General features: G+C 44.0%; 1 protein-coding gene across 1 annotated transcript in view; it reads left to right on the top strand.

Moving 5' to 3' along the window:
* dhrsx (dehydrogenase/reductase (SDR family) X-linked) overlaps positions 1-17,553 on the top strand; it is a 319,469-nt gene extending 301,916 nt beyond the window's left edge. Inside the window, exon 7 of the mRNA XM_070892525.1 lies at positions 17,302-17,553. Within this exon, the coding sequence (XP_070748626.1) occupies positions 17,302-17,331 (30 nt within the window). The 3' untranslated portion in view covers positions 17,332-17,553. The remainder of the gene's footprint in view (positions 1-17,301) is intronic.
* The last annotated feature ends 1,808 nt before the right edge of the window (positions 17,554-19,361 follow it).

Below are 19,361 nucleotides of genomic sequence, written 5' to 3'. Positions count from 1 at the left end.
GAGTGAGTGGGCAAACACATGGTAGATGCAGTATAATGTGGATAAATGTGAAGTTATCCACTTTGGTAGGAAAAACATAAGGACAAAGTATTATTTAAATAATGATTGCTTGGGAAGTGTCAATGTACTGAGGGACCTGGGTGTCCTTGTACACCAGACATTGAAAGCAAACATGCAGTTGCAGCAAGCAGTTAGGAAGGCAAATGGTATGTTGGCCTTCATTGCAAGAGGATTTGAGTACAGGAGCAAGAATGCCTTACTACAGTTATACAGGGCCTTGGTGATGCCGCACCTGGAGTATTGTGTGCAGTTTTGGTCTCCTTACCTAAGAAAAGATATAGAGGGAGTGCAGCGAAGATTCACCAGACTGATTCCTGGGATGGCAAGACTGTTGTATGAGGAGAGATTGGGTCGACTAGACCTGTATTCACTAGAGTTTAGAAGAATGAGAAGGGATCTCATTGAAACGTATAAAACTCTGACTGTATTGGATAGACTGGATGCGGGGAGGATGTTTCCCCTGGCTGGGAAGTCTAGAACAAGGGGACACAGTCTCAGGATACGGGATCGGAAATTTAGGACCGAGATGAGGAGAAATGTTTTCACTCAGAGTGTGGTGAACCTATGGAATTATCTACCACAGAAGGCTGTGAAGGTGAAGGCCAATTCACTGAATAAATTTAAGAGGTAGATAGATAGATTTCTAGAAACAAAAGGCATTAAGAGGTATGGGGAAAAAGCGGGAATATGGTGTTGAGATAGAGGATCGGCCATGATCATATTGAATGGCGGTGTGTACTCAAAGGGCCGAATGGCCTACTCCTGCTTATATTTTCTATGTTTCTATGCAGCACAGCGTCCTCTGCAGGGGATCAGTGGCATATGTGAGGAGGGAAAGCAACAGCGTGTCTCTTCAACCAATCAGATTGAAGAATCCTCACTGAGGCATGCATAAACCAGGAAGTGTAAGGTCGAACTGTTGTGTATCTGTATAGCATGCACTCCCATGTTCCACCACCAGGGAGCTCATCCCCTGAAGTCCCAAGGGACCCCAGTATCCTTTGGGAGCACTGTATATAAGCTGGCCCCTAAGGCCTGTTCCTCACTCTGGAGTGTCTTGTTAAGGACTGAGGTCACTGTTACTTTAACCTCCCTGTGTGCAGCCTCATCTGTGTTTGGAACACAAGAAGAACATTTGATTGATATAAAATCTTGTACAAGAAGCAAAATAAAGAGAGGGAAAGCAAGATAGAATTAAAAGAGAGATAAAAGAGACAGAAAGGAACATAAACCAGGAAATAGTGGGGGCTTGTAAAAAGGGATCAGCAATAATGATGGGTGATTTTAACCTCCATATTGATTGGACAATCAAATTGGTCAGGGTAGCCTTGAGGAAGAGTTCATAGAGTGCATAAGGGACAGGTTCCTTGAGCAGTATGTAACGGAACCAACCAGGGGATAGGCTATCTTAGATCTGGTCCTGTGTAATGAGACAGGATTAATAAACAATCTCCTAGTAAAGGATCCTCTTGGAATGATTGCATGATTGAATTTCAAATTCAGATGGAGGGTGAGAAAGTTGGATCTCTAACCAGCGTACTAAGCTTAAATAAAGGAGACTATGAAGGTATGAGGGCTGAGTTGGCTAAAGTGGACTGGGAAAATAGATTAAAGTGCAGGACGGTTGATATATATAGGACTGGCATACATTTAAGGAGATATTTCACAGCTCTCACGAAAAATATATTCCAGTGAGGAGGAAAGGGTGTAACAGAAAAGATAGCCATCCGTGGCTAACTAGAGAAATAAAGGACGGTATCCAATTAAAAACAAGGGCATACAATGTGGCCAAAAGTAGTGTGAGGACAAGATTGGGAAGCGTTTAAAAGACAACAAAGAATGACTAAAAAAATGATTAAGAAAGGGAAGATAGACTATGAAAGTAAACTAGCACGAAATATAAAAACAGATGGCAAGAGTTTCTATAGGTATGTAAAAAGGAAAAGAATGGCTAAAGTAAATGTTGGTCCCTTGGAGGACGAGATCGGGCAATTAGTAATGGGGAATATGGAGATGGCAGAAACTCTGAATAAATATTTTGTATCAGTCTTTATGGTAGAGGACACTAATAATATTCCAACAGTGGATAGTCAAGGGGCTATAAGGGGGGAGGAACTTAACACAATCACAATCACTAAGGAGGTGGTACTCAGTAAGATAATGGGACTAAAGGCGGATAAATCCCCTGGCCCTGATGGCTTGCATCCTAGGGTCTTAAGAGAAGTAGTGGCAGGGGATAGTGGATGCATTGGTTGTAATTTACCAAAATTCCCTGGATTCTGGGGAGGTCCCAACAGATTGGAAAACTGTAAATGAAACGCCCCTATTTAAAAAAGGAGGCAGACAAAAAGCAGGAAACTTTAGACCAGTTAGTCTAACATCTGTGGTTGGGAAAATGTTGGAGTCCATTATTAAAGAAGCAGTAGCAGGACATTTGGTAAAGCAAAATTCAGTCAGGCAGAGTCAGCATGGATTTATGAAGGGGAAGTCATGTTGGACAAATTTGCTGGAGTGCTTTGAGGATGTAACGAACAGGGTGGATAAAGGGAAACCAGTGGATGTGGTGTATTTGGACTTCCAGAAGGCATTTGACAAGGTGCCACATAAAAGGTTACTGCACAAGATAAAAGATCACAGGGTTGGGGGTAATATATTAGCATGGATAGAGAATTGGCTAATGAACAGAAAACAGAGAGTAGGGATAAATGGTTCATTCTCGGGTTGGCACTCACTAACCAATGGGATGCCGCAGGGATCAGTGCTCGGACCCCAACTATTTACAATCTATATTAGCGACTTGGAGGAAGGGACTGAGTGTAATGTAGCCAAGTTTGCCGATGATACAAAGATGGGAGGAAAAGCAATGTGTGAGGAGGACACACAAAATCCGCAAAAGGACATAGACAGGCTAAGTGAGTAGGCAAAAATTCGGCAGGTGGAGTATAATGGTGGAAAGTGTGAGGTCATGCACTTCGGCAGAAAAAATCAAAGAGCAAGTTATTATTTAAATGGAGAAAGATTGCAAAGTGCTGCAGTACAGCGGGACCTGGGGGGTACTTGTGCATGAAACACAAAAAGTTAGTATGCAGGCACAGCAAGTGATCAGGAAGGCCAATGCAAAGGGGATGGAGTATAAAAAGCAGGGAAGTCTTGCTACAGTTGTACAGGGTATTGATGAGGTCATACCTGGAATACTGCGTTTAGTTTTGGTTTCCATATTTACGAAAGGATATACTTGCTTTGGAGGCAGTTCAGAGAAGGTTCAAAGGTTGATTCCAGAGATCAGGGAGTTGACTTATGAGGAAAGGTTGAGTAGGTAGGACCTCTACTCATTGGAGTTCAGAAGAATGAGAGGTGATCTTATCGAAACATTTAAGATTATGAGGGGGCTTGACAAGGTGGATGCAGAGAGGATGTTTCCGCTGAAAGGGGAGACTAGAACTAGGGGGCATAATCTTAGAATGAGGGGCCGCCCATTTAAAACTGAGATGAGGAGAAATTTCTTCTCTGAGGTTTGTGGATCTGTGGAATTTGTTGCCTTAGAGAGCTATGGAAGCTGGGACATTGAATAAATTTAAGTCAGAAATAGACAGTTTCTTGAAAGATAAGGGAATAAGGGGTTATGGAGAGCTGGCAGGGAAGTGGACCTAAGTCCATGATCAGATCGGCCATGGTTGTATTAAATGGCGGAGCAGGCTCGAGGGGCCATCTGGCCTTCTCCTGCTTCTACTTCTTATGTTCTTATGTTAAAGAAAAAGATAAAACATCAATTTTCTTTTGGAAATCTCCGCCAATAATTAAATTTTGAAGGAATGAGACTCCACACTTGTAAAAATAAAATTTTCAGGGCAAGAGGGATTAAAAATTCACTTCCACCTGAATGCACCAGCCCAATCTTTTCTGGCGTGTTTGTGAGTAACTAGTGGGTAAGTACCGCAACTTATGTCCTTCATGCATTTTAATGCTGAATCTATCACCGAGGTGCAGCAAAGCTTGTGGAGGAGCAGGGCAAATCGGACAGCGATTTCCGGATTTCCTCGTTTAACTACGTATGTGCAAACACCGAAGGTTGCTGTCTGATTTACTCCATGATAACGATGAGTGCTGAGAGCCTCACCATTATTATTACTGCAAAATCCAGGTCAAAGCTTTCAGGGGAGGAAGGAGAGCAGAAGGGAACACTGGGAAGCAACAACAACAACAACTTGTATTTATATAGCAGCTTTAATATAGTAAAACGTCCCTAGGCACTTCACAGGAGTATTATGAGACAAAATATTTGGAACCGAGCCGCATAAGTAGAAATTGCTGCAGGTGACCAAAAGCTTGTTCAAAAAGGTAGGTTTTAAGGAGCGTCTTCAAGGAGGAATGAGAGGCAGAGAGGTTTCGGCAGGGAATTTCAGAGCTTAGGGCCCAGGCAGCTGAAGGCACAGCCACCAATGCTTGAGCGTTTATAATCAGGGATGCAGAATTAGAGGAGCGTAGACATCTTGGGCGGGAGGGGGGGTTGGGGGCGCGGTTGTGGGGCTGGAGGAGATTTTAGAGATAGGGAGGGGTGAGGGCCATGGAGGGATTTGAAAACAAGGATGAGAATTTTGAAACCGAGGCGTTGCTTAACTGGGAGCCAATGTAGGTCAGTGAGCACAGGGGTGATGGGTGAGCGGGACTTGATGCGAGTTAGGACACAAGCAGCCGAGATTAGGACCACCTCTAGTTTATGTCGAGTAGAATGTGGGAGGCCAGTCAGGAGTGCGTTGGAAAAGCAACCAGTAACGAAAGATTACCCTTCCTGCTAAAAAAAATTACCATTTTCTACTTGGTGTGAAGTGACTGGTAACATTGTCACCCAACTGGAACTGTTCTCCCAGCCAGTGAGGGGTCTGATTATGGGTTACACGCAATGTAGCAGTGCTAATTGATGTAGTCTACCAGCCTTACCTACTGTTCCTTGAGGGATTGGTATCACATTGAATGATTCAGTGCGGAGCAACCCATACGGTTCATGGTGACCGCACTCACTTTCTGTTTATTATTTTGCGTTGCAGGGTCATGGACACCTCCTAATGGTAATGATAGAAAACTGAGCGTGTCGTATGCTTCAATAAGCTCCCTGTCCTCTACTCAAGCATGAAACACATTGGGGATAAGGTTCTGAAGGGGGTTTGACAGGGTAGATGCAGAGAGGATGTTTCCCCTCAGGGGGAATCAAGAACTAGGGGGCATAGTTTCAGAATAAGGGGGCGCTCATTTAAAACGGAAATGAGAAGGAATTTCTTCTCTGAGGGTCGTAAATCTTTGGAATTCTCTGCTCCAGAGAGCTGTGGAAGCTGGGTCATTGAATATATTTCACGTGGAGATAGACAAATTTTTGAAAGATAAGGGAGCCATGGGTTATGGGGAGTGGGCAGGGAAGTGGAGCTGAGTCCATGATCAGATCAGCCATGATCTTATTAAATGGCGGAGCAGGCTTGAGGGGCCAAATGGCCTACTCCTGCTCCTATTTCATACGTTCTTATGATATTCATCACTTCCATTAACAGATGGATTTCAACTGGTAAATTTGAATGAAATGTTTGCGGCTACAATTGTCCACGTGAGACAGGCTGAGTATTTCTGCCATTGATGGTACTGAGCTGTCTCAGGGAATGGCACAAAACCATGGGTGCGTCATCACATCTGACCTCTCATTATTAAAGGCACAAATACAAAGGTTTCTTTTCTCCAATGGATTGCGATCTGGTGCGATTGACAATCCGGTCACTAAATTTGATTAATTTATCTCCTGAGGTATTCCACAGTAATTCTAACTTGATATACAGGATTTAAAAAAAAAAAAGCTTGGGTGACATTAAATACTTCCTGGAGCCTGTAAATTTTCAATTGCAATGTGTGTAAAGTATTAACTGGAAAGCCGATCGTAATTTATTCCAGTATAAAATTAGTCTCAGCTAAAGGCAATGGAATGATTACAGGACTGGAGAAATTAAACGGGCCTTCAATATGAAGGAGGACAGAATGCAAAGCTATCTTGTCTCTGGGTACTCGCAACCCTTTCTTTCGATGTACTTGTAAAAGTCTAGACCACTTTCTCTTTGATCTCAGCCCCACCCACCTGTATTCTCACCATTATCTTCAATCCTTTCTCTGGAAGCAAATCCAATGAGGAGAGATTGGGCAGATTGGGCCTATAGGCCCCGATATTGGTGGCCTTACCACCCAATGGCGCCGACTGTCGCTGAGTTTTGTCTCCAGCCTCCCCTCTGTGCCAGTTTCCACTTGGGCTGGAGCGGGCAGGAGGGGAGTGTCATGTATCAAAACATGTTTACTGTTTGTACTATTACATATGATGTGCCAACAGAGGGCACTGCAGTGGGAGACTTGTAGGTTACCTGTACAGGTGTGCCAGGCCTAGTATAAAAGGCAGGCCACCTTGTGTGATCCTCACTCTGGAGTTACATTAAATGGACTAAGGTCACTACAGTTTAAGTACAATACATTGCCTCATGGAGTCATTATCAGAGCAACCAAAGTACCACCGGAAACTGCCAACTGATGGCTGCTGGCGACCAAGTAGTGTAATGACCTCCTGCCCGCCGAGCTGCCAGATTGGTGCGGACAGGAGTCAGCGCCAACAAGGGGAAGGACCGCTGCAGAGAGGTTGGTCTAACCCCAACAGTAAGTACGAAGACCTGCAAGAAAAGGTTAGTGAACATCTTTTAAAAACATTTTCTTACAGTGACTTACCTGGATGGGGTCTCCTGAAGGTGTTCTGGTATTTTTTTTTCTTTGTAATGATTTTTTTTTCAGGTCTTCCACCCTTCCTGGGTCTGACTCCATCCTCGGCGGCACTTGGGCGGCAAGAGCCTTTGCCGCCAAGAGTGAGAGCTGCCGCCCAGATTGACGGCGTAAGCCGTTATTTTGCCGCCGGGCGGTACTACCACCACTTCTAGTGGAATCTTCCTGGCAAAGTACCGCCCGGTCTCTTGGCGGCCATCGGCGGTCCTTTGGATGGCACTTGGGTGGGCCTTGGGTTTCACCGATTTTAGGCCTATAGTCTCTGGAGTTTAGAAGAATGAAAGGTGATCTCATGGAAATAAAAAGATTCTGAGGGGGATTGACAGGGTAGATACTGAGGGATTGTTTTGCCTGGCTGGAGAGTCTAGAATTAGGGGGCATAGTCTCAGGATAAGGGATCGTAAGAACATTAAGAGCAGGTGTAGGCCATATGATTCCTCGAGCCTGCTCTGCCATTCAATAAGATTATGGCTGATCTTTCACCTCAACTCCACTTTCCCGCCCGATCCTCATATCCCTTGATTTCCTTACTGTTCAAAAATCTATCTATCTCAGCCTTCAATATACTCAATCACTTCGCATCCACAGCCCTTTGGGGTAGAGAATTCCAAAGATTCACAACCCTCTGAATGAAGAAATTACTCCTCAGCTCAACCTTAAATGGTCACCTCTCATTCTTCTAAACTTAAGAGTATAGGCCCAATCTACTCAAGCTCTCCCCATAGGACAACCATCTTGTCCCAGGGATCAATGTAGTGTCAGCCGTGGCTCAGTGGTTAGCACACTCGCCTCTGAGTCAGAAGGTCGTGGGTTCACTCCATGAACTTGAGCACATAAATCTTGGCTGACACTCCAGTGCAGTGCTGAGGGAGTGCTGCACTGTTGGAGGTGCCGTCTTTCGGATGAGATGTCTGATCTTTCACGTGGACGTAAGATATCCCATGGCAACATTTTGAAGAAGAGCAGGAGAGTTATCCCAGGTGACCTGGCCAATATTTATCCCTCAATCAACAAAAGAAAAACAGATTATCTGGTCATTATCACATTGCTGTTTGTAGGAGCTTGCTGTGCGCAAGTTGGCTGCCCAACAGTGACTACACTCTAAAAGTACTTAATTGGCTGTAAATCTTTTTTGAGACTTCCAGTGGTCGTGAAAGGCGTTATATAAATGCAAGTCTTTCTTTGTTGCATTGCGTCTAAGGCAACTATAAGGAGACCAAAACTATGCATTTAAGACTGAGCTGAGAAGTAGTTTCTTCACTCACAGATTTGTGAACCTTTGGAATTCTGCTGAGAGATACTGTGATTTCTCATAGTTAATAATAGGTAGAGGAGAGAGATCAATGGTCTCACTCTGTCATCATCATCACATCATAGGCAGTCCCTCGGAATCGAGGAAGACTTGCTTCCACTCCTAAAATGAGTCCTTAGGTGGCTGAACAGTCTAATACGAGAACCACAGTCCCTGTCACAGGTGGGACAGATAGTCATTGAGGGTAAGGAGGGTGGGACAGGTTTACATAGAAAATAGGTGCAGGAGTAGGCCATTCAGCCCTTCAAACCTGCACCACCATTCAATAATATCCTGTCTGTTCATTCCCTCAGTACCCCTTTCCTGCTTTCTCTCCCTATCCCTTGATCCCTTTAGACATAAGGGCCATATCTAACTCCCTTTTGAATATATCCAATGAACTGGCATCAACAACTCTCTGCGGTAGAGAAGTCCACAGGTTAACAACTCTCTGAGTGAAGAAGTTTCTCCTCATCTCTGTCCTAAATGGCTTAACCCTTATCCTTAGACTGTTTCCTGGTTCTGGACTTCCCCAACATCGGGAACATTCTTCCTGCATCTAACCTGTCCAGTCCCGTCAGAATTTTATATGTTTCTATGAGATCCCCTCTCATCCTTCTAAACTCCAGTGAATACAGGCCCAGTCGATCCAATCTCTCCTCATATGTCAGTCCTGCCATCCCGGGAATCAGTCTGGTGAGCCTTCGCTGCACTCCCTCAATAACAAGAACGTCCTTCCTCAGATTAGGAGACCAAAACTGAACACAATATTCCAGGTGAGGCCTCACCAAGGCCCTGTACAACTGCAGTGAGACCTCCCTGCTCCTATACCCATAACCCCTAGCTATGAAGGCCAACATACCATTTGCCTTCTTCACCGCCTGCTGTACCTGCATGCCAACTTTCAATGACTGATGTACCATGACACCCATTCAATAAATACCTGGCTGATCAGTCACCTCAGTCACCTCAATATCCTGTCTTGTTGCACCTCCCCTTTTCCTAATCTGCCGCCATTCAGATAATATTCTGCCTTCTTGTTTTTGTCACCAAAGTGGATAGCCGCATGCTCTTTCCGCTGCCTGCACTTAGCTTCTGTATGCTCTCGGCGATGAGACTCGAGATACTCAGTGCCCTCCCGGATGCACTTCCACCACTTTGGCCAGGGACTCCCAGATGTCAGTGGGGATGTTGCACTTTATCAGGGAGGCCTTGAGGGTGGTATTTCTCCAGTGACTTGAGGTGTCTACTGTACATGGTCCATGTCTCTGAGCCATACAGGAGGGCGGGTATTACTACAGCCCTGTAGACCATGAGCTTGGTGGCAGATTTGAGGGCCTGGTCTTCAAACACTCTTTTCCTCAGGCAGCCGAATGCTGCACTGGTGCACTGGAGGCGGTGTTGAATCTCGTCGTCAATGTCTGCTCTTGTTGATAAGAGGCTCCCGAGATATGGGAAGTGGTCCACGGTGTCCAGGTACCGTGTTGTGGATCATGATGATTGGGGGGCAATGCTGTGCGGCAAGGACAGGCTGGTGGAGGACCTCTGTCTTACGGATGTTTAGCGTAAGGCCCATGCTTTCATACGCCTCAGTAAATACGTCGACTATGTCCTTGAGTTCAGCCTCTGTGCGCAGATGCAGGCGTCGTCCGCGTACTGCGGCTCGATGACAGAGGTTGGGGTGGTCTTGGACCTGGCCTGCAGATGGCGAAGGTTGAATAGGTTCCCACTGGTTCTGTAGCTCTCACTCTGTGGCACTGTGCTAGCTCCCAGTGCAACTACAATCTAACCCAAATCCCCAAAATGTTTGACATTTCCTGTTTCAAAATTGAATTCCGGAGTATCCCCTGCAAAGTGGACAAGTTTAGCTGATGGCAGGACTGACATATGAGGAGAGATTGGATCGACTGGGCCTGTATTCACTGGAGTTTAGAAGGATGAGAGGGGATCTCATAGAAACATATAAAATTCTGACATAGCTGATAAACAATCCCTGTATACTAGTCCTTAATCGCTAGAGACCAACCTCAGAGATCCACCTTATTAATAACTCTTACTCTATAACCTGAATCTCTTCTCTTACCTTCCATTGTCTGCAGTCGCTCAGTGGGTAGTACCCTCACCTCTCTGGGTTCTGAGTTGAAGTCCCACTCCAGAGACTTGAGCACGTATTCTAGGCTAGTACTTCTGTGTAGTACTGAGGGAGTGCTGCACTGTCGGAGGTGCTGTTTTTCAGATGAGATTAAACTGAGACCTCCATCTGCCCTCTCAGATGGGCCTAAAAGGTCCTATAACATGATTTAGAAGAATAGCAGTGGAGTTCTCCCCGATATCCTGGCCAATATTTATCCCTCAACCAACACCTAAAACAAATTCAAAAGCAACATACTGTGGATGCTGGAAATCTAAAATAGTAACAGAAAGTACTGGAAATACCCAGCAGGTCAGGCAGCATCTGTGAAGAGAGAAACAGAGCTAAGGTTTCAGGTTGCCTGTTGAGTATTTCCACCATTTTCTGTGCCTATACCTAAAACACATGATCTGGTCATTATCTCATTGTTGTTTGTGGGAGCTTGCTGTGCACAAATTGGCTGCCACATTTCCCACATTACAACAATGACTACACTTCTAAAGTACTTTATTGGCTGTACAACATTTTGGGATGTCCTGAGAGTGTAGAAAGGCACTATACAAATGCAAGTCTTTCCTTATCCTCAACTCCCCATTCCATCACCGTAGATAACTATGGTCCTTGAAAGAGGGGAAATGAAAGTAAGCAGGACCTTTTTAGGGTGAATTTGGTTTCAAGTGGACACACCTGGCTATTGTAGATTTGAACCAAGTCAATCTTCCGCGGTAGACTCAGTTATCTGACACCTGAGCCAGGGAGGACCACAGTAAAACGATGGATGTCTACAACGCCAAAGGAGGTCATTTGGTTCATTGTGTCATAGGAACCGTGGAACAAGAGTAGGCCATTGAGACCCTCGAGCCTGTTCCGCCATTCAATGAAATCATGGCTGATCTGTGACCTAACCCCATATACCGCCGTTTGGTCTATATCCCTTAATAGCTTTGGTTAACAAAAAGCTATCAATATCCGATTCAAAATTAAGAATTAATCTAGCATCAATTGGCATTTGCGGAAGAAAGTTCCAAACTTCTAGCATCCATAGGGAGTGAAATTCTTCATCCGCCCCGTTTGGGGCCGGTAACTTTTGAAAGCCAGCAAACTTAGTGCCAGGCGCTAATGCTTCCCTGCTCTCAAAAAATTGGCTTTAGCGCTCCAGGCAGGAAGTGGAGCGCTAAATCAAGTGTTCCACCTCCTTCTCGGAGAACTAGAGGATGCAGGCTGGGCGGGGAACTCAGCAGCACTGCACACTGGCAAAAAATGAATGAACCTGCGGGTTGTACCACTCCCACTCTGGAGACATTATCCATAGAAACATAGAAAATAAGAGCAGTAGTAGGCCATTCGGCCCTTCGAGTCTGCACCGCCATCCAATATGATCATGGCTGCTAGAGTCTGCGCGTATGTGCAGTAGCTTCTGGCAGGCCGAATCTGTGAGTGCGTGCTGCAGGCTGTGTGGGAGGGGCCCGAAGCACGCCATCCCTCGCCCTGGCCAAATGGGGTCCCTCATCGGTGGCCCGCTGTGTTCCCTAAGGTAGGACTTCTATTTTTTATGTGTTATTTATTGATTGATTGTTTGCTTATTACTTTGGTCTTGGTGCTTTAGGTGCAGGGTTCCTTATATTTTTTATTTATTAATTAATTGGCCAATACTTTTTGTGCTTGGTGCAAATGTGCAGCTTTGTTTACTGCTTGGTGCTTTAAATGTATTTATGCTTCTTTAATGTTGTTGTGAAAGTATTTAGTGCTTTGCAAGGTCCCCTTCCCCGCCTATCTCTGACTGCCTGCGCTGATTTCTTAAACCACCGCAAGGTTTTTCTGAACGTATAAGAGTGCCCACTTACGCTGGCCTAAGTTAGTTTAGAGTAATTTTTAGCTAGCTAAACTTGCTTAAATGGCCAAACAGGTGTAAGTGGTTGGTAACGCCCCCCTTTGGAAAAAAAAACTAAACTTAAAAAAAAAAACTAACTAACTCACTTACACTGGCGCAAATTAAATGGCCAGAATTGCAACTAAAAAGATACTCCAGAAAAATCAAGTTGCTCCAAAAAAATGGAACAACTCCTGGGGAAATTTGGGCCCATTGAAAATAGGAGCAGTGGTAGGCTCCTTCGAGTCTACAGCGCCATTCAATATGATCATGGCTGATCCTCTATCTTAACACCATATTCCTGCATTTTCCCCATACCCCTTGATGCCTTTTGTCTCTAGAAATCTATCTATCTACCTCTTAAATATATTCAGTGACCTGGCCGCCACAGCCTTCTGTGGTAGATAATTCCACAGGTTCACCACACTCTGAGTGAAAACATTTCTCATCATCTCGGTCCTAAATTTCCGATCCCGTATCCTGAGACTGTGATCCCTTGTTCTAGACTTCCTAGCCAGGGGAAACATCCTCCCCACATCCAGTCTGTCCAACCCAGCCAGAATTTTATACGTTTCAGTGAAATCCCCTCTCATTCTTCTAAACTCTAGTGAATACAGGTCTAGTCGACCCAATCTCTCCTCATACGACAGTCCTGCCATCCCAGAAATCAGTCTGGTGAACCTTCGCTGCACTCCCTCTATGGCAAGTATATCCTTTCTTAGGTAAGGAGACCAAAACTGCACACAATACCCCAGGTGCGGAATCATCAAGGCCCTGTATAACTGTAGTAAGACATCCTTGCTCCTGTACTCAAATCCTCTTGCAATGAAGGCCAACATACCATTTGACTTCCTAACTGCTTGCTGCACCTGCATGTTTGCTTTCAATGACTGGTGTACAAGGACACCCAGGTCCCTCTGTACAGCGACACTTCCCAAGCCATCACTATTTAAATAATACTTTGTTCTTATGTTTTTTCCTACCAAACTGGATAACTTCACATTTATCCACGTTATACTACATCTGCCATGTGTTTGCCCACTCACTCTAAATCGCCTTGCAGCGTCTTTGCATCCTCCTCACAACTCTCAATCCCACCTAGTTTTGTGTCGTTAGCAAACTTGGAAATATTACATTTGGATCCCTCATCCAAATCATTTATATATATTGTGAATAGCTGTGGCCCAAGCACTGATCCCTGTGGTACCCCACTAGTCACTGCCCGCCGCCCCGAAAAAAACCCGTTTAATCCTACTCTCTGTTTCCTGTCAGTTAACCAATTTTCAATCCATGCCAATACATTACCCCCAATCCTATGTGCTTTAATTTTGCACACTAACCTCTTATGTGGGGGACTTTATCAAAGGCCTTCTGAAAATCCAAATACACTACATCCACTGGTTTTCCCTTATCTATTTTATCAGTTACATCTTCAAAAAACTCCAGTAGATTTGCAAACATTATTTTCCTTTCATAAATCCATGTTGACTTTGTTTAATCCCGTTGATATTATCTAAGTGTGCCATTATCACATCCTTTATAATAGACTCCAGCATTTTCCCTACTACTGATGTTAGGCTAACCGGTCTATATTTTCCCGTTTTCTCTCTCCCTCCTTTTTTAAATAGTGGGGTTACATTTGCCACCCTCCAATCTGCAGGAACTGATCCATAATCTGTCGAATTTTGGAAGATGACAATCAATGCATCTACTATTTCCATGGCTATGTGGAAATGTATTTTTATCTAAGCTGTATCACACTGTATTTTTGTGCCCTTTTTGATATAAAACAAAATGGAGTCCTGGTCCTTCCAGAAATTTCTGCAACAGACAGTCGGTTTGCATAAACAGCTAAACCTGGCTTGAAACGGCAGATAACTAATCAATGGCCACCAGACAGCTAGGAGACAAGTCCTGCTGAGACAAGTACCACCCATGGTGCTCTCCTATTGTCCATACAACACCAGTTCCACTCCGCCCCACCCTTTTCGAGATACTCAAGCCACCAGCCATTATCTCTTGTACAGACCTCATCCATTTCATGCAAAAAGATAACTGACCAGGAAACTGGACAATCCTGACACAATGCAATGCCGGTAATAGCTCATTATCACACTCTCATCGAATAATGGCTGACTGGCCAACTAGTAACCCTGACAAAAGGAAATATTTGGAAACCATGTCAGGACAAGGATGTAGTAATTAACTCTTTATCTGTATTCACTGACTGCAAGACAGAGCCAATACACAGGAAGAGGCCATAACTTGGGTTTTTACTGTATAAATATCTTGTGAAATTGTACCATTGCGAAGGTGTTCACTTAGCCGTTGACTGAGTGAGACTTTCCCCTTGCCAGCAAGTAAAAATGAAGGAACATCTGCCGGGCTGAAGGTGTCTGAGTCGTATAGTGTGAGTTGAGATTTCGACAGTTACTTCTTGGAGGTTCCACCGAGATCGCTTACTCTCTAACCTGTGAGTAAAATGGATGCGGGCATAGTGCCTCTTCAGTGAAGGGCTTCACTGGCCAGAATAAGGTGAGCCTTTTGCTAACAAGAGGTTTCTTCACTGTTGAATCGCATATGTAATCTGTTGTCCACAGGGGAGGTACTGCGATCTACGAGACTCGACATTTGAGAGCTAAAAGTTATTTTTGTAATAATTTCCTTCTCAGCTGGCAGGCAGAAGGGATCTGATCCTAGAAATATCTTGAAATAGCCCGGGGAGATTTTCATTAGGTAAACGGTTCTTATGTGATAAGATTAGGGAAAAAAAGCGGCAATCGATCGACGGTTCTTATGTGATAAGAGTTAAGGTAATGGGACCATAAGTTTTATAAGTTTTTTTAGGATTAGTTAAGGACTCGGTCTGTAGTGGCGTACAATGCAGACTGAGAATTGATTATTTGTTTAGATAGAGTTTAAGGTTATGATTTGTATACTCGTGTGAATATTGCTTGTCCTAGTTGTCCTTGTTATACTGTTGTGTTCAAAACCTTTGTGCAACATTGCAATTCGAGAAACGGGAAGAGTCACTCGGGAAAATTGTGATTCGGGAAAACAAGGATTGATTGAGAAAAGAAACAGTAACTGATTGATCAACTGAAGTTGGTTCATGCCAACATCTCTCTCACACCCAGACTGAGCCCGAATTAAGAGCCTTTTCAGGCCACGTAACGGCCAGGAGAAATGGGCGTAGCGAACTCGGTTGGCCGAAAGGATTGTGAGATCAGAAACTGTGGAAAATCTTAATCATCCAGAATGGGTGCCGGAGCAAGTAAAACACCACAAAAGGGCACACCAACCTATGTTATGCTCCAGAATTGTGGTCAGTCCTCTATTGACCACCTAAAAAAAAAAATGGGTAAAGTGGACTAAGGTTGAAAACAAGCCATTTCCACCCGATGGTTCATTTAATTTAGAGAGAACAACACGTCCAGAGGAGTGTCTTATAAACAGAGACCAGGTAGAAGAGGTAAAGAAAAAAAAAGGAAAGTAATAGAAAAGGCCTGGGTTCCGATTCTTCAAGCCCACGTAAAATGAACAGAGGAAGTAAATCAATATGCTAGAAAAAAAAGAGAACCTGATAGTGACTTATGGATCCAAAAATAGAGCTGGCCAACAAAAAGCTTTGTTGAATGAAGAGAGACTTTTGTGAATGTCTGTCTTTGAATGACATGTGTCATGTGTCTGAAAGCCTGTTTAGAAAGGTGGTGGAGCTGCCTGTTTGTTTTAGCTCCACCTACATTTTCAAACAGAGTGAAGTTTTTTTTTTAAACCCTTCATAGTGTTGTCCTGTATGTGGGAAGTTTAAGACATTTTAAATTAGAAACGCAGGTGTGGATTTATTCGGATGAGAAATTACGGAGCTAGGAAGAATCACTAAATATGAAGTAGAACTGTTATCAAATCTGAACCTTATCATTAAAAGATGTACCACCTTAAATCCAGCCACTCTACTCCCCACGGAAGAAGACGGCGAACCCCATTCATGTGAAATGGTAACCGAATTAGTGACTAAACCACATATCAATTTAACAGATGTACCAATGTGTAACCCTGATCTAGTGTACTATGTTGACGGATCAGCCTTACGAAATGATAGGGGCCAACCTAGAGCGGCTTATGCAATTGTAACCCAGTTTAATGTTGTCCTAACAACCTCTCTTCCAGTCTCCTTTTCAGCCCAACAAGCCGAATTGTTTGTGTTAACTCGAGCCTGTATTCTGGCTGAAGGACAAACAGTTAATATCTACACCGACTCCAGGTATGCTTTTGGGACATCACATGGACAAATTTGGAAAATTCACGGGTACCTGACTTCTTCAGGAACCACTATCAAAAATGCAGAATAAGTGGAAAATCTCCTGCGAGAGCCATTCAATACCCCTTGAAACTTGCCATTATCAAATGCCAAGCATATACAGGCCAGTCGAATGAGGTGGCACTTGGGAACGCCAGAGCTGATAATGCAGCTAAGTCAGCAGCTCTGTCAAAAGGGGGGATGCAGGTGTCATTGTTCCCACTAAGGAAAAATAATTGCTCATACCCGCCACCCACTATTAATGATGTGCTGACCTTTCAGACACAGGCCAGTATGGAGGAGGTGGTGACCTGGACGAAGGATCAATGTTATAAAAAATCCAGAAGGAATATGGGTTCACCATGACGGCCGCGTGGTGGCGCCCAAACCCTTACTTCCATGGATTGCCCGATGTGTTCATGCATTCACACATGCGGGTAAAGGGGGGGTGGCAGATTATATTTTGGCAACTTGGTATACACCAGGTATTTTGGCAATTGCAAAACAAATCTGTGAAAATTGTGGTACCTGTCAGACAATGAATCTGGGTAAGACGGAAAAAGTAGAATCTGCCTCCCACCCAAATCCAATTTACAAATGGATTTTATTGAATTACCTATGTGTATGGGATTTAAGTATGTATTAGTTATTGTAATTGTGTTCTCTAGATGGATTGAAGCCTTTCCATATAAAAAGGCCGATGCCACTACTGTTGCTAAATGTTTGTTAAAAGAAATCGTACCGCGCTTCGGAATCCCTGCTAAGCTTTCTAGTGATAACGAGTCACATTTCACGGGAACTGTTATGAGGGAAATGTGTAAAGCTTTACAGATTAACCAATGTTTTCATTGCAGTTATCATCAACAATCTGCTGGACTTGTTGAAAGATATAATGGAATGCTTAAAAATAAGCTGGCAAAATTATGTAATGACACTGGACTGAAATGGACAGAACTGCTGCCCTTAGCCTTGATGGTAATGCGATCTGCAACCAACAGAACAACAGGCCTGTCACCGCATGAGATAGTTATGGGACGTCCCCAACGACTACCTTTTACAGCAACATTTACTGCAAAACAAATGGACATCCACAAAATGGAGGAAAATATGTTGAATTATTGTTTTGCACTAACCAAATGTATTTCCAGCTTTCATTCACAGATAAAAGAAGCTCAAGTCAAGCCAGTGGAAGGGAAGTGTCATAACCTGGAGCCCGGGGAATTCGTTTACATCAAAATCTTTAAAAGAAAAAGCAGTCTACAACCAAGATTTGAAGGACCATACCAGGTCTTGCTGGCGACTAATACTGCAATCAAGGTAAAGGAAAGACCAACATGGATCCATGCGTCCCATTGCAAAAGAGCACCCGAGCAGGAGGAAGGGAAGAAGGAACCAGAGGATCAGAAAAAGGAAGACTGAATAAGGAACTGTACGGACTGTGAGGACTGATGGTGCTGGGCTTGACAGGGTTTTGCTTTGCATTATTGATTACACCAGGGGTACAGACACGCAAACGAAGGGAACTGCAGGTAAACGTATTTATGGCGCTGAGTCATAAGTATGCTCAAGAAAGAAACTTGTCTAGTTGTTGGATATGTTCCCATGTACCTGTCCACTCCGAAGGGGGTATTCCCCAAAGATCCGTCCCCTTTAACGAATCAGAAATGATAGAATGGTTGATAGTGCAAAATAGGACAAACCTAACCAAGGTGTCAGAAACAAAGGATCTAACAAAATGGAGGTCAGCAGGGTATAAACTTACAACCTTCCAGGGATGGTACCAGCCAACTTATAATAATAACCGTCCGCCACCCTTCCTAAGTATTACTCCCGGAATAGGAAATCCTGAAGGTATAATATGCCTAGTGAGTAATGAGACTAAAGGACCAGAAATGGGATGCAGCAAGTGTTCCCAAATGACTAAATGGCAAGCCTCAAAAAATCTCACTGATAGGAGAAAGATAGCAACCGTTAGCTGGACAATGGTCCATAACAAAGCCTCAGGTGAGACCACTCGAGTATGGATGGCACAAAAGGACCAGGAGTTGACGTCCTATAATTGCACCTACTTTATTTGTGGCCATAAAGCCTACCCATGGTTACCAGCCAACTGGACAGGGTCCTATTACTTAGGATATGTGGTACCCTTTATCAGATCAACAAAGACTCTAAGGGATGCCTATGGAAGTCACAGATTTAAACGGGATTTGTCATGGCTAAATAGGTGGAGAATGCTGTACATATATCCCAGATAAGTCAGAAGAAATCGGCAGTCTAGCTGAATATATTAGGAAAAAGATAATAGAGTATAAACAGACTGTTGGCCAGGACGATACCACCTTGTGGGAGTGGGCATCGGGATGGTTGGGATCCCTAGGGAGATCTGTAGTACAGGGTTTGATCATATTCCTGCTGATCGTCTTCATCCTATATCTTTTGTTAGTCTTGGTTAAGTGTTGCTGTGCCAGGTTGGGAAAAACCGTGTTACCTACCGAGACCACGGCTAGAGTTATGGTAGCGACAACTACTGAAGGCTCTTGTGTGGAAATGGAAATAGAGAGACTGTGCAAGATCAGCATGGATTAAGTTGTCCTTGTGAAGGACAAAATAGGGGAATGTGGAAATGTATTTTTATCTAAGCTGTATCACACTGTATTTTTGTGCCCTTTTTGATATAAAACAAAATGGAGTCCTGGTCCTTCCAGAAATTTCTGCAACAGACAGTCGGTTTGCATAAACAGCTAAACCTGGCTTGAAACGGCTGATAGTTAATAAATAGCCACTAGACAGCTAGGAGACAAGTCCTGCTGAGACAAGTACCACCCATGGTGCTCTCCTATTGTCCATACATCACCAGTTCCACTCCGCCCCACCCTTTTCGAGATACTCAAACCACCAGCCATTATCTCTTGTA

Source organism: Pristiophorus japonicus, chromosome 10, assembly GCF_044704955.1.
Source record: "Pristiophorus japonicus isolate sPriJap1 chromosome 10, sPriJap1.hap1, whole genome shotgun sequence".
Taxonomy (NCBI): domain Eukaryota; kingdom Metazoa; phylum Chordata; class Chondrichthyes; family Pristiophoridae; genus Pristiophorus; species Pristiophorus japonicus.
The sequence above is the reverse complement of the archived record's forward strand: the minus strand, read 5'-3'. Positions and strand labels throughout refer to the sequence as shown.